Raw genomic sequence first — 21556 nt, forward strand, 5'->3', positions numbered from 1 at the left:
CTTGCAGCAAAGTTTAGCGCCTATCACGAAAACGGCACCACCGGTATCCACTAGAGCATATGCTCGAGTACTTTTTACAAAAACTTTGACAATATTCAACGGCAATGTCCAAGGACTTGAGCATTTTGACAGCGCAGTTCTTGCCTCCTGAACTGCGGCGGTTAGTTTCCCTCGTGTTCAGGAGCTGGCCGACAGTGCATGGGTGACAGGGAGCGACGGCAGGGTGAAGGTGAGCGACCAGACAAGTACGCGGACATTCCCGTGAAGACGAGCTTGACTGAGGATCCGAATTTTTCAGACGAGATGGAGGAAGGTCCATAAAGCTGTTGTGTGTCTGGGCGTCTGTGTACCCCGGCACGCGACGACAGCAGTATCGGGCGATATGGCTAGGACCGCCGCACGCAAAACAGATGGGCCGGTTATTGCGTATTCTCCAAGTATTGGCGACAAGGAGAGCAGCCCATGCGGCAGACGGGTGAGTTGAGGCTGTGGTAACAAAAGAAGGAACCCAGGCGGCGGACGCCTGAGTAGGGGCAGAGGTATGCGGCAGTCCCTGGAACGGTGGGGGCTGGTGTAGCTGCTGCCGCTTTAGTGCCTCAGCGTAAGTAAGAAGCGCGGTGACGGGGGGCTGCTGCACGAGCACCGGCGTAGCCTCGGAAATCTGCTCTTGGACCACATGTCGGAGCATGGGAGCCAATGGTGGTGGGTGTCGCAGTGGCTGTTGGTGTGAGAGCTCCTGGCGTTGAGCAAAAGGCAGTAGAGAAAGCTGCCGAGCCACTTCCTCTCGCACAAAGTCTTCATTTGTGCGAGAAGGTTTGTCCGGTCAGTCAGGACGTCCAGTGCGGTCACTGGTTGGATTGTCTAGAATGAGCCTCCCGCCTGAGCTCGTTGCCTCCACATTTCATCATAGCTCTGACACAAAGTCACTACTTCGGCCACAGTGCTAGGAGACTTTGCAAGGAGCATCTGGAAAACGTCATCGTCGACGCCCTTCATAATGTGCTGTATCTTTCCACTCTCGCTCATGGAAGCATCAACGGGCCGGCAGAGATCGATCACACTTTCTATATACGAGGTGAAAGTTTCACCTGGCTCTTGTGCCCGTGTGCGCAGACGTTGTTCGGCGCGTAGCTTCTGTAAGGCAGGGCGGCCAAAAACGGCACATAACGCCTCTTTGAAGGCGGACCAGTTCACGAACTAGGTTTCGTGGTTCCTATACCACAGCTTGGCCACGTTGGTGAGATAAAAATTGACAGTGCCCTACTTAGCAGTGTCATCCCACCTTTTGGGTCCACTGACTTTCTCGTATGACAACAGCGAGTCCTCGACATCCTGGTCTTCGGTGCCCACAAAGATGGGGGGGCGCTGGTGAACCGGGCCGGGGCAAGTAGAGGCCGCGAGAGGTACTGTTTGTTGGGCAGCGTCAACTTGCATGGTCGACAGCAGGGTGCAGGATCGGAGTTTTAGGGTGTAGGCGATGTGGTTACCCAGCATGATCCACCAAATGTAAAGAGGTTTATTGGGCAAATCTAACGGGCAGGTGGAAGATTCGAGATAGTGACAGGACGAGGAAGATGGTGGAGCTCGAGCACCGATCTCGTGGTGCCTTACTCTGCGATGATCCTTGTTGTTCCCTGGTGTTGTCATCATTCATTCATTATACAATGTACTTTTATTGACAATTTCTACTACAAACCTTTCACGATAGGAATAGCCTTCCCAGTAACATCGTTAATTGACTTGAATCATTATGAACAATTTTTTAATTCTATAGTTAATATTGTATACTAAGCTCTTTCTAATATACTGTGTGTCTGTATTGTACTCGCAGAATTTATTTCTTCATTTTTTTCTTTTTGTATGTACGCACTTTTACCACTTCCTCCGAGGGTTGTTATAAAATGAGGTGAGAGATGAAATTGACACAAAGGCAGAGGGTGATGTTGACAAAGCACAGAAACCTTTTTTTGCAATGACAGCACAGAAACTTCAGAACTGGCCTTGAATGGCATTTTATGATGGATTTTATGGAACATGTATGCCGCTTTAATTTGGGAGCACGTGCTGGGCCCCTTGACAGTGGCCCGTTCTGTCTGCTGTGACACACGAAATGCCTGCATTGGAGCAAAGTAAAATTTAACAACCTGCTCCTAAAGGGACGCTAAAGTCAAACAACAATTTACATGAGAGTGATACCTTAATGTATGACAACATTTAAAACGACAATATTATCGACAGCAATGCCCTGCTTGCCGAGAAATTAAGGTAAATGCACGAGAACACATCTGCTGCAGTAGGACATTCGCAAATTGATCCCGATGACGTCATTGTTACCGCCTACAATGAATCACTAGTAATCAAACCAGCTGCACTAAATAACGGACCCTTCCGTGCATCAAGAGACATAATAAAATGCTGCTTGTTCATTTATATTTGAATCATGGAAAAAAGAACCACGAGTTACTATCGGGAATGACGCGAGTGGTTTAAAAGTTCCATTTTTGCCTGGTTAAACTGGACAGGTCGTGCCATCTAGCGGGTCCCATTTGAATCAAGCAGCCCCTGCCTTCTCGAAGGCCATGGCAGAAAATTGTTCAATGGCCGTTGTTGCTGCTGTGGCTCCCACTGCTTTCGTTCTGCTGCTATTAGTGTCGGCGGCAGCGCAGTAAAGTCAGGCAAGGTTGTGCACAGCAACAGTGATGCGAGACATTCTGCTTGAGGCAGGCAATTTGAGTGCACTAACCAGATGTGGACGACTAAAACGTGATTTTATTTCAAAATAAGCACTTCCTTGACACAAAAGTAACTTTGTGAGGTTTCTGGGCGCCTATTTCAACAATCAACGTCGACTTGATAGTTGCCTTTAGCAATAGTTGCTTTTAGCAAAGTAAGTTTGGCTACACTGTTCGTGCACGAATGACTCGGGCTTAAATTTGATTTCAACGAGCAACCTAGCACATAAAAGCAGTTGTGATGCAGCCTCGCTGCTCTACTCTGAACAAAAAAAGGTTTTCGTTGAAATTTGGCCACACATGAGTAGTCATGCTCGTACATATGGTCAGATTAGTCAAAACTGGGGTTTCTTGCAGACGAATGGAGAAATATTTAGATAGTTTGCCATGTACAGGTTGCTTGAATCTTCTACAAACACAATACCTGACAGGGCTGACCTAACTAATGCCACAAGCAGAGTTTAAACAGATTACAAACAAACCGAGCTTGTTGCAATAGGTCTTCTTACAAGATTTCTGTGTTAAGAGAATCCTGTGGGTAAGCGTACAAACAAGTGTACAGTGCTTACACTGCCTACAGTGCTCATTTGTGGAAAGCATAAATGATGCTGAAGTGCAGGATGTAATGAAATGTGTGATGCAGTGGTTACTAATGTACTATAAACAAGTGCATTCACTTTTCCTTGGTGCAGGCAGTGACACTAATAGAGAACTTGTACAAGGTGTTCCTCAAGTATGACGCCACACTGGTTGAAATCAACCCACTCATCGAGGACAACAACAACATAGGTCTGTTCAATGAAAGAGAAGCAGCGGGCAAGCTCTACTTATAGTCTACTGTGGTTCTAGCCAGAGGTGTAGCTTTCAGTATGAATTGCGTACGCCTATACTACCAGCATTAATAAAGCATGCACAATGATTATGTTTATCAATGGTTTCTATGATACCCCCATTGAGTTTTACTCATCCACGGATTTCCTTTTGTCACCTCAGCTCCATAGTCATTTTTAATTATATTTACTGTATTTACTCGCGTAATGCACCCACCTATTTTTTCAGAAAAGTTGACGCCATTTTGGGGGAAGGGTTCGTTAGCATAAGAAAAAAGTCACGGGAGTTATAACAGCGAGAATTTTGCGTGACAGCTTTGCTTGTTTCGGCCTGAGAAATGCGCGACAAACCTTTTTTGTAGCCAGAAGTTCTTTCTGTTTCCTCCCGTAACGAAAGCGCACGAATCGACGCCAAAGTGTCGTCCAGCATAGAGGAGGCGTTGATATAGCGCACGCAGTTCAAAACTCACCGTGTAGCTAGTGTACCGACCGAACGGGCCTTGTGCAGTAGGTGTCCCAAAAAAGTTCACAAAGACATACCCGAGAACAAAAACGCTGCGTCGGATGGCGGCACACAAACGTTGCGGTAGACGTTGCGGTTGCACGAAGCACCATTCGTCGCGGTTGCGCTTTGCATGGTCTCGGGGATGGCGGGCACGTGGCATGTTTCTATGCCACGCGCCCACCATTTCGGAGTCCACGCCCTTAGTTTTTGTGCCGTGCTTGTGTGGCACTATCAGCATAGAGGTTTCTCCTCCATTTGACAGATGACGCTTTGCCGCAAAAGGCGGGACTTTCACATTTTTATTTATGTCGTCTGCACTCGCGCTGCTCGCAACCATTTAGCATGGTTGCAAAGCTATGTTTTCACTTTTATTGCGTTGTTATTTTGCGATATAATGGCTTCATTTAACGTTGTTTCGATGGTCAATTGCACTGGCTACAATACCAAAATAAATTGAACAGATAAATTTTAAAAAGTTTTTTTTTCCAAGGACCAAGATGAGGGATGTTTCATTATGCGAGTAGGTTCAATACGCGAGTAAATACGGTATAACTGACGAAAAAACTCTACTATTATGTAAACTGAGTTAAGCTGGTATGCAGCAGTGGCTAGTGCCTTTGAGATATTTTGTAACTGTAGATTGAATTCCTGCGGTGATTACAGCTATTCAAGATGGGACATTGTTAGCTGCTTTTAAATAAATAGGCATAAAATTTTGCTTCAATAGTTGATACAGTGGAACCTGCTCATAAAGAACTTGAAAGTGCCACAAAAAGTAGTTTGTTGTATGTGTGCTTGCCCTTCCAAACTTGCACAAGTTAGCAACCATGCAGCTTTTTTTTTTGCCAATTCTAAACAAAGTTTGTTTAGTTGCTTCAAGCTCTGTGCATGTGGGTTGGTTATTAAAAAATTTTGTCAGTATTTTGAATATGCACTACAGTTTACTCATTAGACGGAACCTGAATGCACCAGTGAAATATGTTTCGTTTAACAGGAGTTCCGTTGACTGAGAGATGAACAGGGGGGCAGAATGAAAGAAAGAAAACAATCTTGTCAAAAGCACTTGTTTCATTTGGGCAGTATTTTCGTTTAAAAGATTCGCATTTAACAAACCCAATTGAATGCTATTTGATTTGTTAATTGGAAATTTTTTATATGTATTGCCGCAAGCCTATTCCTGTTACCGTATTGGTGTGAATGCAGCACTTAATAGGTGTTATGAGCTTCCCACAAAAAATCTTTGTTCATGGTTATATTGAAGGAAATACAGTGGTAGCCTGCTTTCCTTTTGTCTTGAAAATGGCAGTGCTAAGCCAGGTGGACAAAACGACGAAAAAAGATCAGCGAGGCTGGTGCAGGTTTTCAATGAAATTGACCAAGAGACAGACTTGGACGTAGTCAAATAGGAGTACTACCTCTGCAGTGGTCACAGTGCCAAGGAGTGAGGTTTCACATGCTTATGTGCAGTGTACTGCTTAGACGCCAAGTGCCGCTTTGACGACAATGCGGCCTTCAGGCAAAAGGCGCTGTTTGACCTGCGTGATTGGACCCAGCAGGACATCCGTGAGAAGCAGGCCCATGAGAGCAACCTCAACTACATCGCCCTCGACGGGGACATCGGCTGCCTCGGTGAGTCCTCATCAGCAGCCGGTGCCGTATGTATGAGCTTCAAGTTCGTCATAGCCAGAACAGGCAGTGACTGGACGTGGCACTTTCCCGCTGACTTGCCATGGCGTGTGCCCACATTGCAAATGCAAACACATCCAAGTACTTGTGCGACATAAAATAAATGGCAAAGCAGTGTACTTTACAGCCTTATAATACGGCTTTTCAATGTGGCCGTACTTTAGCTTTGAGGCAGTAATGGCGATGTTCTATCAACCAAACAAACTTCAGTGTTGATAAAAGTTTATTTCTCTGGTAATGTTTTGTACTTTTATTTGTATCTTTCAGTGCATGCTGCAATCAAAAAGCTTTACAGCACTATAGATATCGGGAAGGAGGTCACTGATGGTTGATTGGTTGAATGAACTTTATTTGCCCAACGGTTGTTGCTGTGCTTGGGGCTAGGCTGCCGGGGACACATTGTTCAAGGAACATCTTTTGAGGTCCTCGCCGACGACCCTGGCCCGCTGGACGGCCCACACCTGGTCTTCGAGGGCCTCGCTGAGAAGGGCGGCTTGCTATCGCTCAGCAAGGTGCCCCATTTCAGTGGGTCCCTCAGTTGACGTCATCCTTTCTCGTGGCCTATCTTCATCTCTTTCGCATTGCCAAAGTATATGTGCCATATCGGCTCGTTCGTGCGCGCACCACGGGCAGCCAGGCGACAGGTGCAGCGTGGGCCATAAGCGGTGCAGATGGTAGGGGCTGGTGAACGTGCCCGTCTGCAGCCTTCTCAGGTCCACCGCCTGCGACCTGTCCAGGCGCACGTGGGGTTGCGGAAATTTCTTCCGGTCTTTCCTATAGTGCGCAAGCACGTCGTGGTGCGTGGCAGGAAATTCTTCTCTATAGCACTCGGCGCACCTCTGTTGTCTCGTCTCTTCTGCACCAACTTCAGTTGCTGCAGCAACGGACGTGGTGGGGGTGGTAATTTCGGCATTGCCAGTGCCTGTGGCCACCACCGTGCCTCGGCCGGTGCTCCTCCCAACCACGGTGGCGGCTGCTCCCTGGGTGGCTGCGTCGCGGCGGGTAAGTTGCCTCGCGACGAGGTGGGCGCGCTCGTTATGGTTGGGTGGGATGCCGGTTAGTCTTTGGCTGTTGGCATTGTTGCTGCTAGTTTTACGGCTGTTGTTAATAGTTCCACTGCCCCCTTGTGAGCGGGAAACCACTTGAGGGCCTTGTCAGTAATCTTGCCTGACGCGAAGTCCCCAGCTCTAGCGTTAAGCATGCGTGCCACCTCCTCGGACACCCAGCCTTTAATATAGCTCTGAATCGCTGATTTAGAATCGCTAATAATCAGGCTGTCGTCTGCACCGCTGTGGAGTACCGCTAAGGCTATGGCCATTTCTTCTGCAGCTTCGGATGATGGCAGCCGTGCTGATGCCGTGACCCGAACCTTTCCTGTTGTATCCAGGACCGCCATAGAGAAAGCAGGTCCCTCCGCCGCTGACCGAACTCGCTGTTGATGTTGCCGCTGTCACTGCAGTCGTTGCTGTCGTAACAGTAGCAGTGGTGGCAGTGTTAGCGCCTCGACTTCGCCTCGCTCGTTCACGGGTAGCGACGGGGGTTCCAAGCGTCCCCCCATCGCCCCCGCCGGCTGACAGTGGATACCTGGCTGCATCGACGAAGAAGACACCCTCTTGGCTTCCATGCGCCTTCAGGATTGCTGCAGTTCTGCATTTGCGTCGTTGCAAGTCGTGAACGGGGTGCATGTTCCTGGGGATGTTTTCTGTCAGTATGGCGTCCCTGACTTCCGGTAGCAATGCTTCCTTCAGCCCACGCGTCTCGTGATATCGAATCCCAAGCAGATCGAGAATGCGTCTTCCCGTTCTTGTGCCAGACAACCTCTCGAGCTGTGCGGTCCTCTGCGCTTCTGCTATCTCGTCGAGGGTGTTGTGCTCACCCAGCTCCAGAAGCCTATGGGTTTCCGTGTACTGGGGCACACCCAGGGCTACCTTGAATGCTCAACGAATCGCCGCGTTCAGCTTATCGGCTTCGCTTCTGTTCCAGTTGGCATACGCGGCGACATACGCTATGTGGCTCAGCGCATACGCATGTATTAACTTCGTCACGTTGTGTTTCTTTAGCCCTTTTCTTTTTTTCGCTACCCGACGCAGAAGGTGCGTTGCGGCGGCAACTTTCTTTTGCAGTCGTGCTATCAGCTCGTGGTTCGCACCGTTTTCGTCCAGCCACAGGCCGAGCACTCGTATTTTGGACACCGTTGGTATTTGGGTCCCCTCCTTCGTCATGACGCGCATGCCTAAGCGACGGGCGCCCAGTACAGCCTGCGGGTGAGGTCCTTTCTTGCGTGGTCTATGCAGGAGTATTTCCGATTTATCGGGAGAGCAGACGAGTCCCGTGCCTTCGAGGTGCCGCTCCACGGCCCGGACGGCCTGCTGCATTTTCTCTTGCATTTCACCAACGCTCGTATTCGCTGTGGTCCACACGGTCACGTCGTCTGCGTAGATCGTCTTCGATATCGCGATCAACCCGCTAGGACATCATTACACAATATTACCATACACTGTAAGACATGACAAACACATAAATACACCCAAGGCGGCGTCGCCACGTGGGCCCCACGTGGGCCTTACCACGTGGGCCCCCGACGCGCAATCCGCGGTGACACACACCGGGGACCCACGCTAGAGACAACCGTTCATGGCAACCGCCACGCGCCGAACAGAGCCTCACTCAACTCTCTCGCCCGCCACCAAGGCTTGCCTTCTGCCAGGGGTCACAGCGGGCGCCACCACTCTACCAGCCATGATAATAATAGTAGTGATCACCGCTCGCGAACACAACGCCACCTCTCGCTCAATAGTTGTCACTCCCGAAATACGGCTTCTGTACAAGACACTTGCGCCACGCGGTGCAAACAACTTTACAGGGGAGTGTCAGTACCTCCACAACTTTAAGCGTGCTTTTGAGTGCTCCTGCTCTCTCAATGGAATTTGCCATAACTTAAAGCATGGCACTGTCAATGCGCCAAAGCAGTTTTTTGTTTGTTTGTTTGTTTGGAGTGAAGAGAGGGGCACACCCGCCTATGTGCCCGCAGCGGCGAGAACGGCGGCAACGCCGGCTTGAGGGGTGAAGGCCCGCCTGCCTGCCTCGCGCCCACCTGCCTGCCTGCCTCGGGGTGAAGGTCCGCCTGCCTGCCACTGCTGCGACGAAGCGTGCAGCAATGGCAGTGCGCCGTTGGCGCTGCTGCCACCGCTGCGCGCTTCGTCGGTGGCGGGGCAGCCGCGGAGGATGCATGCTTGTACCAAAATGACAAAATGTGGAGCAAAATTCATTATATCAAGGTTGTCTCCTGCTGTTACTTTGTTACATAGAGGTCGAAAATGCATGTGCTTCTATAAAGCAACGGCGGGGAATCGAAAAACTTCGTTATATTGAGGAATTTGTTATATGGAGGTTTGTTATAAGCAGGTGTAACTGTACTATATTTGAAGCATATAAGCTGGCATAGCAAGCATGTAAGCCTGTCTACCTCAGTAGATCAATGCCAACGGTATTCGGCTGCTGACGGGAAGGTCGCAGGTTCGATCCCCATCACAGCGGTCATATTTTGATTTATTTATTTATTTATTTATTATACCTCAAAGGATCTCTACAGAAGCTTTACATGAAAGTATGGGCAAACAATATAGAGTTAATAAAACAATTATTCTATGGCATTTGTAAATTTATCTCTGTTGGAATGGTTAATGACACTTTAGGGAAGATTGTTCCAGCTTCTGGCTGCCTGAGCGAAAAAAGAGAGATAGTGGGCTGTGGTGCATAATGGAAGCGAAATTGTAGAGGCCCATATGCTGTACAATGTCGGTGCTTGTTAAAAAATGCCAGATGGTCAAAATTTCTGGATGCCTCCACTATGGCATTTCTCATAATCATGGCTTTGGGATGTAAGACCCCACATGTTAATATTAGGATTTTCTGCTTAAAAAAAGTAAGAATCGTTGTGAGGTAATTTGGTATGTTCATTTAATTTTGAAGTAAAGCTTTGCGGCAGGGTGTGTTATCTTTCCAAAGGTGTCCTCACAGTGTTGCACCCCTTTACTGTAGTGAAACCACCTTCACAGGTGGGTGGCCTAATAAGGGGAGGGGGCCTACATGCGGCTTCATATACACTTGTTCGTTCATTTCGAATAATTTTAGGGATTCGAATTTGAATACATTAATAATTGTTCAAACATTCAAAGGGCTCAAGTATTCGTACAAAACGCAGCATTGCAGCAAGAGTGGTCATCTTCATCAGGACTGCAACATTCTCTTGTTCAACGATTTCCTATCACTTCAATTTTGCTCTGTGCATGCGCATTTGTGCCACCAGGGTGTCTCTGGTTACAGTTAATGGTGCTGGGTTGGCCATGGCAACTATGGACATCATCAAGCTTCACGGTGGCAGCCCAGCGAACTTCCTTGATGTCGGAGGTGGTGCCACGGCCAAGCAGGTCACCGAGGCCTTCCGGCTCATTACTTCCGATCAGAAAGTGAGCAACTCATGGCAGTCACCCAGTTAATTAACCAAGAACGTATACATATCGAGTCAGGCTGGGTCATCATCAATAGCAGCAGCCAGCACAATGCAACCTGTAATAATTTCTCAACTGTTTTTTCTATTACACTTCTGTTGAACGTAATGTAGTAAAATTGGCAATTTACTTTGTCACGTGGAAAACTTGATTACATTGCGATTAAACATTTTATGCAAAATAAATGGTTTTATATAGAATCTATCTTTACTGAAAGTGCCTCAAAAATACTAGCATTATAGGTTTTACGCAAGGAGAGACAAAAAATAAGTTACTGCCAAGCCAGCAAAAGGAAGAACGGGAATTTATTGAGGGGCCTGTTTGTTTGTATAACGTTAAACACCACCTAATAAGTCAACAGATAATAAACCAAAAGAATACATAGCATATTTTATTTGAAGTATAGTAATTACAGTAATGCTTAGGTAAACTAAACATTTGTTTAATAAAATTCTCAAATAATAAAGTATTCAGCTTTGCATAGATTCATTCCCAAAGCACATCATGTATTTTTAACCTCCAATTAAGTGTGTCTACCTATTATTTCAATACCACATAATTTCTCTGGTGCCGTAAATGAGGATCTTGCCTATAAAATAAAAATTATGCTGGTACCAGCGTTCAAATGTTTCAGTTATGCATTCGTAAAATTGGGCATTGTGAGCTGTCGAGCAGCTGCCAGAACCGAGGACAGACGACAAAAAGAAAAACAGACACACAAAACGAATGCACAAGTCTACATAGGACAAGCGCAAACATATGTCACAATTTTTTCATCATCAGGTGTCAGCAGCAAGCTCCTTTCATAAACCCGGCCACAGCACTGAGCGAAACTTCGTCCTTTCATGAATTAGGAGTCCGATGAGCACGGGCGCAGGAGAGACCGCAGTGAGAGAGACCACACTATGTGGAGGGGGCACTTCGTAGAGGTGACAGCCTTTAGAGCGCGCCCATATTAATAACGAAAACGCGCTAAAGTTTCGAAGCTATGAGGACTGCCGCATAGTGTATGGTGTATATAGATGGCTTCCCGTTAGCATCCCCTTACAATGTAAGCTTTGTGTCGTAGTAATTAGCGTGGCGCACTGCAAATCGAGAGGTTGCTTGTTCGAGTCTGTGTGACAGATTCTTGCTTTCTAGTTTTTTAATTTGCAATCTGTTAGTATATATTTTATGTCATATCTGTGACCGAAATACGTCAGCGTAGCCGTGGTGGATCCCGACGTAGAACACTTTTTTCATGTTAGAAAAAGAAAGATCTATTGGCGACTATACCTTCTATAAAAGGCTGAGTTTCAACTTATGTAAATTGGCAATTTTATCAGCTTCATTATATCATGTTTTAACTGCACCACATTAATGGAAATTGATTAAAGTGGGTAAAAAACTATTTGCTGCTGGTGCACATTGGACCCAGAACCTTCGACTTGCACATCCACTGCTATAGCAATCGAGCTATGGCAGCAGCCGTTCTATGTTATTGGCTATTTCTGGAAAAGTAGCTCTTTTATAGTTAGCCAGTGGCACTTGTAGTCATGTTGGTGAATGTGAAATTTTTTTTTTTTTGTTGCCATCTGTGACATAACGTAGTGCAGGACCTTTACGAACTGGCAGATCATTCATTCAGAACACTCAGCTCTTTATTTCAGACAAAAATGTCTTGGACGCAAGGGCAAAGGCAGATGTGCTTTGATTGATGGGACCCTAGCACCCGAATGCACAGTCAAAACTTGGACAAACAGAAATAATGTTACACATTGTTAATAAATACAAACGCAGTGTCATACAAAGTGAACAAAATGTATAGTTTCAAAATAATAAAGAAAAGTCATGAAACAATAACTAACGAAACTTAAGGAACACATACTAACTACTGGATTAGTAATCTTGAAGTAAGTTGTGCCATTTGATGACTCTTGTGTGCTGCCTACAAGCATCACACTTGCTAGACCCTCGCTGTGAAGGCCTCTGCTGCAAGTCGGAACTTGCATGAGACTGTCTGTCTTGCACATTTTTTTCAGGTGCAGGCCATTCTGGTCAACATCTTTGGTGGCATAATGCGGTGCGACATTATTGCTGAGGGTGTCATTCAGGCAGCCGAGACGCTCGACTTGAAGATCCCCATTGTGGTCAGGCTACAAGGTATGTGGTGAATCTGTTGGACCTCGCCTGTGAAGGTGTTTTAAAAAATATCTAATAGTTAAGTGAACGAAATTAAGTTTTATACACTTGTTGGTTTTCTTTCTGCAAATTCAAAATCTATGAATATATTCTCAATAGCTGCATTTAGATTAAATACCTGCAAAAATATGCCATTTGTACCACGTATATTTAGCGTAGCTCTTACGGGGATTTTAAAAAGAAAGTGTGTAGCATCATTGCCAGAAAGCAGGTCTAGCTGATGGTGCTATTTATTTTCTTATAATATTGTTCACAAAATTATAATTGTCAGTAATAATAAAGAGTGTAAAGAAAACATTCCACACTCGTATTTGTATCCACTTGTTTTGCAATCATAGCTTGTTAAAAGCAGTCAGGTTGGCATCACCAGGTAGACTAGCTCTATGGCTGTCTAGCCACATACCTTTTTTGTTGTCGTTGTTGTTGTTAAGCAAGGTTGCCAACAAGCACCATGAGAAATATTCTCTTTGAAATTGCATATTTTTTGTTTTATGCATTTCTTAAAAATCTACTCCGATAATTAGAATCTGCAAGGAAAACTGAATGAATGTATTTTGTTCAGTTCACCTAATTAAGAAAAAGAATTTTCGAAAGACCCACGTCCTCTCTTGATGCTGACAAGGGTGAGGAAACTGTGTGGGCCATTTGGAAATTAGTGATTTTCCAAGGTTAGTGATTAGGATTAGTGATTTGCTAAACCACACTGGACACAGAAAGGCACAGCACGAAGCAGGAGCACTAGTTTGGGTTGCCTCTGAATAACGAGGACGCGTGGTCATAGGTGAAGAGCACAGCGTTTACTCGATCAGGACGAGCCCTGAATTCCCTACTTTCTTCTTTTTCTTTAAGCTTGTCGCACCTCTCCACAAGCCCATGCCCCACTTCTTCATTTTCAACATCCTCTGATGGGGAGGGAGCGCATGTGACACAATTCATGCTGTCAGTAAAAAACATGTACAACTTTTGTCTTGGCTGGTTCACCACGTGGTCAGTTGCCGTCCGTGATGCAATCGCGTCATTCGGACAGGTGCTATTCTACTCTGCACCCTGGTTCTCCAGTGGACGGTTTACTGCCACGTTTTGGAGTATTCTCTATTCTCTACGAAGTGCTTGGATACCTGCAGCAACGGTTCTTGCTGTTGCTCAAACCCATGCACCTAGCTCTCTCGATGCTCTGCAGTAATATTCTTGATGAGAAGCTTGCGCGGTTGGTATACGCACTGGCGGTTCCGCTGCTGCTCTTTTTCCAGGACTCTCCGCTTCAGTTTAAGAGGCAGAAACAGCATTTTCACTTTGGTTTTTAAGCGACCATCTCCTTGTTTTGTCACAGCATTATCTGGTACCCCAAAGCTGAGCAGAATAAAGTTCTGATGTCCAACTTGTGCACCTAATGATGAGGACACGACAGGAAACATGGGAGGACAGCTCGCTCCAGTGACGAGCTGACCAAATTGGTCATTGTTGATGGTTCGTAAGCTGTCAGCAGATTCCTTGGCACTCATCATCACTTGGCTTATGACAGGAACGTGTTCATCATGGTCAATCTTGTCACAAATGCCATAGCTTCCATCATGTGTTCGACTTCCTTTTACTTTTTCAACATTGGCAGTCGCTTGATCTTCGTTTTTCAGTTCGTCCTCCAACTTCGAAGTACAGCAATAATCCTCCAATGGCTGTTTCTCTCCGGCTCGATTCACAACGTGAAGCGTTTGCCAAGGAGTATCTTTCATGCCTGTCATCATCGCTTGATCTTTGCCAAAAAAGTCCTGAATCATTGAATTCTGATGTGATATTTCTATGCTTGTGCACGCTGTCACGACCGATAAGGTGTTCGGCAGAATTGCCTCAACTCGCGAACATTCCAGTTTTGTGGTTGAAATCTGTGCCGTTCGAACATCCAATGTCTCTTTCCGTGTGTAAAGAAATGCCACGGTTGTCTGTGGTTTTACGGAAACAAACTTGATTGTAGTTTCCACGGTTGTGAGTGGCATAAGAAAGCAGCGAATCGTTAGGGTCACTCAGGAAAATGGACTGTCCACATTCAGACAGGTAATACTGTCTGCAGGTTGCACATGCTACCTGCTTTTCGTAGTCCGCTGCATCCACGAGTTCCCGGTCAACTGCCTCATCTTCAGTTACATTGACGATCTGCTTGTTCAAATGGCGGAGCTCAGCTTTTCTAGTCATCAATACAATGACTTGCCTGTTCACCTCCCGTGCCTCGGTCTCGGAGTCCCGCAGTAGTCCTGTCAGGAGCGCAATATTTCGTGAGAAGCTGGTTGTGACAGTCCCACGCACCTTCTGAAGACGCTCCGCTGACGACATCGTCGTCCTAGATTGACCACTCCCGGGTTTCACAACACCAAATGTTGATAACGAGGACCCGTGGTCATACGTCAGGAAGACAACGTTTACTCAATCAGGGCTGGCTCCACATTTCCTACTTTCTTCTTCTCTTTCCCTACATCTGTCGCGCCTCCCCCCAAGCCCGTGCTTCATTTTTTTTTTAACCGTCTCTGTCAGCGTCTTGTGTGATTTTCCAGTTACCTTAGCAGATAAAAAGAAAACTGCACTTGAACCTCATTTCTATGTTTTGTATGCAAGCGAAAGCATATTGCTGTGGGGACTAATTCAGGTGCAGTAGAAGATAAAGAAAATCGTAGCTCTCAGCAGTTTCTTAGCAGTACAGCGTTCACTTTCTTCCATTCTTACAAAAGGTCGCTGTTAATCCAATTATTATTTGTGAGTTTCTTAATCGGAGCACTACAGAAGCAATGGATCATGCTTGTCCTTGCAAAATTCGGCTCTTTAGCAATTCTTGGTGCTTTCACTTCATAAAAAACAAGGAGCAGGAATTTTAAACTGGGACATAGAGCCACACCCTGATAACATTTCTGTGATGTGTTATTCAAATAAGAGGTAAGGTCTATAAATTCTTTTCCTATAGTCTCTTTTGGCAGCTACAGTGAATTCAGTAAAAGCTAAGTGATACGAATCTTGCGGGGGTCACTGAAAATATTCATATCATCCAAAATTCCTATGGCAAGAAAGCAGGTGTACATCTTCACTTATTCAGATATCTCAGGGCTTAAACATTGTCATGAACAGCTCCAAATAAATTACAGTAAATTTTTCAGATCTCAATGATCATGCTTGTACTAGTAAATATAGGCACGAGCGAAAATGTGTAATTAATGAAACAGTTGTGCTGTGATCAGACAAATAGTTGCCTTTTCCAACACCTTTCTGCATGATGCCAAGGTGCTGTGGCATAACTGATTTAAAGGCAAATATTGAGTCGATGTTGATTTTAGAAATAGCGGTCTAGAAAGTGGGTATTTTCAAATAAAATCGTGTTTCAGTGGTTCGCATTGCGTTAGCATGCTTCAAATGTCCCTCCTGGAAGCGGTCCGCTTGACGTAACAGTTGCCATGTGCAACGTTGCCCGGCTTTACTGCGCGGCCACCGACACTACCGTATAAACTGTAAATAAGTCGAGATATTTTAAATAAAATAATAAGCTAAACTCGCCCCTCGTCTTATATAGCGGTGTCTAGCCGGAAAGTGCGCCGCTGTCTGGTAACATGTGGCTTGCATGTGCCAACGCCTCCTAGATTTCCCGTGCCTGCCGTATGAGCGCGAAATGCCGGTCATCTATGGCGGCGCTGCCTTTGTAGGAGTACGAGTTTTTGTACTTGGCCTTTGAGATTGGCAATTTTGGCGTTTGCTACTAATTTCAAAGGATGCTTTGTCTTCAAATAGGTTTTTACGTTTTTGGAGCTTATATGCAACAAAAATAAAGTAAAAAAAGTTTTTAAAAGGCGTAAATGTAATTATAATTAACCCTACGTAAGTGACGCCATCATTCAACAAGCAACTTTTTTTAATACAAGGCATCGTCTAAAATTAACAGCAAACGCCAAAATTGCCGATCTCAAAGGCCAAGTACAAAGACCCTTACTCCTACGTAGGCAGCGCCTCCATAGATGACTGGCGTTTCGCGCTCATCCGGCAGGCACGGGAAATCTAGGAGGCGTTGGCACTGCTTTGGTGAATCGGAAAAAAGCATGCACTATTGGAGGGCACAGAAAGGGAAGCTGCAGATGTGCAATCCTCGAAAAATGTTGTTTCGTGGATAAATTGCCATTCATCCGCAGCTGGAGGATATGCTAGCCCACCTTTTGCGGGAAGTTCGTGCGCGCTCGCTGCGAGTGACCGTGGAAATCATTCGCAAGAAAGCCGTGTAACTCACTCGAGAAGCTGGGCTCACGACGGAAGAGTTTCGTGCACCAAACTCTTGGGTGCGTCGATTTATACGACGCAAAGGATTTTCTCTCCGGCGGCGCACATCCATCTGTCAAAAGTTGCCGGAGGAGTTCGAAGACAAGCTCATAAACTTTCAGCGCTTCATGAACCGGCTTCGGGAGCAGAACGACTACATGATGGGGCAGATTGGCAACGCCGATGAGAGCCCCGTGTGGTTTGACATGCCTTTGTCGACCACGATCACGCAGCGCGGCGTCAAGGATGTGAAGCTGTTGTCCACTGGCAACGAGCACTCGCGCTTCACCGTCATGCACGGCAGATGGTAGAAAGCTTCCGCCTTCAAAAACTGCTCTTTCAGTTATCAAGACATAGCAGGTGTAAATACTGTGGGCATTTGTTATAAGCTTCTTCTCATATATGCATTATTATAATCATCATCATCATCCGTCTGGGTTTCTGTTCTCATCGTCACTGGGTGTCACCACCATCATCATTGTGTGTGTGCTCTGTCTCAGACTGCCTCTTCGCTGCTGAACCCTTGGGCTGAATAAACGCTGTCTCTACCCAAACATCATACGTGGTGGAGGTGGATTTTCGGTCCTCGGTTCTCTCTCACCTCGCTCCACTCCCTGGAGCTTAGTTCAGGTCGCCGTTTGCCCCCCTGTTGTCCGGCAGCATGTCACAGAACGAGCCTGCCGGCGCTGTTGCCATCTCTCCCTCGCCGTCTTCAGCCGTGCCTCCTGTTTACGTACGCAGCCACCATTGTGATCCCCCTTTCTTCGCTGGACCTTCGAGCAGCTGCTCTGTCACGTTTCCGGCACACCAGCCATTCGGTTCGCAGTCGCAAAGAGAACCCTCGACACTCGCCATCAACATTCCGGTGAGTCGTACACGTCCTACATCAAGGACGTTCTTGCTCTCTGCTGGCGTGCCAATTCATCTCTGCTGGACTCCGACAAATACGCCACATTTTGAAGTGTTAAGGCCCTGTTGCCTTCAATTCCCTGGTTGCTCAGAACCCAGCTACCATCGCCAATGTCGTCATGATATGTCAGTGCCTCGATACTCTGGACTCGGTTCGTCTACAAGGAGACATTGGCAAACATTCTAACAGACCTCTCTGTGACCTCATAAGAGACATAATACGTGATGAGTTGCAGAACGTGGGTTTCTCACCTTCTTTACTGCGTTCTCCACAGTCTACTGGAGCGGGGATACGCGAAATTATCAGGGAGGATCTCACATCTCTGAATTTTCCTGCTCACGTCCAGTCACTCCTGTCTCAGCCCATACGAACCTACGCGCAAGTCGCTGCCACGCCTCCAAGCGAAGTAAACATGACGTTGCCGGTACCATCGTACGCGTCGGTCGCTGCCCCTTCTCCCCTCAACTTCCGTTCAGTCCCGCCTGACCCTTCCTCTGCACACCTGACCGCACTCTCTTCAGGTACTCCGAATGCTTTCTACCCGCCCCCCTGGTGCCCATCTCGCCCAGTTTGCTATTGCTGCGGGTATTGCAGCCACATTTCTCGTTTCTGCCGCAAGCGTCAGCAAGACGAGCGTTGCGCTTACGACATGCGTGAACGAGATGCTTCATCGTATCAAGGTCAACGCCGTTCATCGCCTCCTTACCGGTCTCCATCTCCACCTGCATCGAGTGCATCACGGAACAGCTGGAACTCCAGACATCGTTCACCTTGTGGGATGTCAACGAGGCGAGCGCCTCGCCATGCTCTTGGAGTGAAAAGACACAGAAGACGCGGTCGGTACAAACCAAATAACATACATATATTTATTTAACTGATTTAGACGACGATATCGTCCGCCGAATCGTTACATCAATCGTGATCAGCCTGCGAAGACATCCTTACGCACAATTTGCATACACTCCAAAACATGACAAAGACACAATAACACGACAAACACACAATAACATACCCAAGGCGGCGTCGGCAACGCTTGACCTACCACGTGGTACCCCGGCGCGAAGCCCACGGTGCCGAGCACCGGGGACCCACGCTACAGACAACCGTTCCCAGCAACCGCCACGCGCAGAAGAGACTCGCTCACCTCTCGCCTGCCACCAAGGCCTGCCTTCCGCCAGGGGTCACCTTCGGCGCTACCATTCTACCAACAGTGGTACTCAACGCGAACACAACGCCATCTATCGTCCGGCGGTTGTTAACCCCGAAATACGGCTTCTGTGCAAGACACGTGCGCCACGCGGCGCAAACAACTTTACAGGGGGTGTCAGCACCCCCACAACCTTCACGATTTCACCGCTCCTCTTCCCCACTTCGGCCTGCCTCATTCACCACTGCCAGTCATTCGGGAAACTAAGTGATGCAGTTTCTGGGGAAAAAACTGCATTCCAAATCAGGACTGATATTCCTCTATCAGGCCCATGCAACATGATTTCGGTGGTAGTGGAAGGAGTGTACGTGGAGGCTCTAGTGGACACTGGTGCGGAATTTTCTGTTATGTGTGTTGATTTAGGCCGACATCTCAAAAAAGTGATGACCCCTTACGATGGACCCACGTTGGTTGCTGCCCAGGGGTATACATTCGCCCTTCCGCTTTCTGCTCAGCCCGTGTTTTTATTGGTGGTATCCGACATCACATTCAGTTCACCGATGTGACTGACTACTCTCACCAACTAATTTTAGGATGGGATTTTCTTTCATCTGCTTCCGCGGCTATTTGCTGTGGTCCACCTCACCCACACGGACAGGATGCTTGACGACGACACCCAGAGGCCACTTCGTTTGAGAGCCGCGGAGGATACCAAATTACCACCAGGTCAAGAGCGAATGGTAACTATTACCTCCAAAGACATCAACCATGGCGACGTCTTGGTCTCACCATCATTTAGTTGCGTCGGCAAAGGCATCGTTCTCGCTTCCGGTATGGTTCATTTTTTCGATGGTTCCGCACTTGTCATCGCGGTGAATACAACATCCAAAAGAATTCTGCTTGCTCAGAACACCACGGTGGCCTGCGTGACCGATCCCGAGCCTGCATGCATCGTGCCACTTCATGCCGTCTCCTCCAACGACCACCCTAGTGTTGAGCCTGCTTCTTCTTCCGCATTCGCTGCAGCCATTAGCGACAGCTTGACACCTTCACAAATGCAACAGCTGCTTGCTTTGTTAAAGAACCACGCAAGTTCTTTGGATGCTTACTTTTCGAGGTTGGGCCGCACTACTACTACAATGCATCAAATCTACACAGTCGGAACATCTGTTGTACGCCGCTGGCCCTACGGCGTGTCTCCTGCTGAGAGAAAAGTTATCGAAAAAAACGTAGCTGACATGCTCAAACGAGAGGTAATTCGCCGCTCACATAAGCCCTTGGTCGTCGCCTGTGGTACTGGTTCATAAAAAGAATGGCTTCGTGTGCTTTTGCGTCGATTGCAGGGTGCTCAACAAGATCACTCGCAAGGATCTGTACCCAATGCCATGCATTGACGAATCCCTTGATTCTCTCCAAGGTATGAAATACTCTTCCAGCCTCGACCTGCATTCCAGATGCTGGCAAATTCCTATGCACGAAGAGGATAAAGAGAAAACGTCATTTGCAACCCCTGACTGGCTATACGAATTCAACGTTATGCCTTTCGGGCTGTGCAACCTGCCCGCTACTTTTGACCACATAAATTGATATCGTGCTGCGCGGCCTCAAATGGAAGACCTGCCTCTGCTACTTGGACGACATCGTTGTTTTTTCGTCAATGTTTCTTCAGCACTTGCAACGTTTGGATGGCGTTCTGACGTGCCTTGCCGCCGCTGGTCTCCAACTCAACACCAAAAAATGCCATTTCGCCACAAAAGCTATCAAGGTTTTGGGCCACGTTGTGACTAAAGACGGAATTCGATCAGATCCGCACAAAATTGCTGCAGTGCTTTGCTTTCCGCACCCCGAAAAGCCGAAGGAGTTGCGAAGTTTTCTTAGTCTGGCTCCCTATTTTCGCCGTTTTATACGAAACTTCGCATCAGTAGCGGCTCCACTGCACCAGCTTCTTGCTTCCGATGTGCTCTTTCTGTGATCCGAAGATTGTCAAACGACATTCAACCCGTTAAAGTGTGCCCTCACGTCCGAGCCTGTACTCTGCTACTTTGACAAGGCCGCACCGACCATCGTGTATACAGAGACTAGCGACCACAGTATAGGTGTCGTTCTGCTCCAACGCTACACCTCTTCACAAAAGAGAGTAGTTGTATATGCCAGTAGAGTACTAACTGCGACCGAGAAGAACTATACTATAACTGAACAGGAATGCTTGGTGGTGGTATGGTCAGTGCAAAAGTTCATGCCCTTTCTGTGGTCGGAAGATTGTCAAACGGCATTCCATCCGTTAAAGTGTGCCCTCAGGTCCAAACTTGATCTCCGCCACTTTGACGAGGCCGCACCGACCATCCTATATACAGACGCTAGCAGTTGCGGTATAGGTGCCGTTCTGCTCCAACGCGACACCTCTTCACAAGAGAGAGTAGCTGCATATGCCAGTAGAGTACTAACTGCAACCGAGAACAACTATACTGTCACTGAGCAGGAGTGCTTGGTGGTGGTCTGGTCAGTGCAAAAGTTCCGTCACTATCTTCACAGGTGTCATTTCACGATCGTTATGGACCACCACGCCTTATGCTAGCTTTCCACGCTGAAGAACTTGTCTGGATGCTTGGGTCTGTGGATTCTATATTGACAGGAGTATGACTTCGATATCATTTATAAGTCTGGTAGAAAACACCAAGACGCCGACGCCCTTTTGCGCTGCCCGCTAACACATATCCAGCTCATCATCGGTCAAAGTTCGGCCGTCACTTCTACCGCAACGCCCGCGCTCGCC

General features: G+C 47.2%; 1 protein-coding gene across 4 annotated transcripts in view; it reads left to right on the forward strand.

The window, feature by feature from the left end:
• Window positions 1–21556, forward strand: part of ScsbetaA (Succinyl-coenzyme A synthetase beta subunit, ADP-forming) — a 79358-nt gene that overhangs the window by 36905 nt on the left and 20897 nt on the right. For 3 of the 4 annotated variants that reach the window (XM_075875980.1, XM_075875875.1, XM_075875926.1), the window contains exons 6-9: window positions 3433–3521; window positions 5535–5696; window positions 10080–10222; window positions 12286–12406. In XM_075875980.1, the coding sequence (XP_075732095.1) occupies window positions 3433–3521; window positions 5535–5696; window positions 10080–10222; window positions 12286–12406 (515 nt within the window). Of the gene's footprint in view, window positions 1–3424; window positions 3522–5534; window positions 5697–10079; window positions 10223–12285; window positions 12407–21556 lie in introns of all 4 variants that reach the window. The other variant, XM_037429985.2, reaches the window with a different exon arrangement.

This window comes from Rhipicephalus microplus, chromosome 1 (genome assembly GCF_043290135.1).
Source record: "Rhipicephalus microplus isolate Deutch F79 chromosome 1, USDA_Rmic, whole genome shotgun sequence".
Lineage (NCBI taxonomy): Eukaryota > Metazoa > Arthropoda > Arachnida > Ixodida > Ixodidae > Rhipicephalus > Rhipicephalus microplus.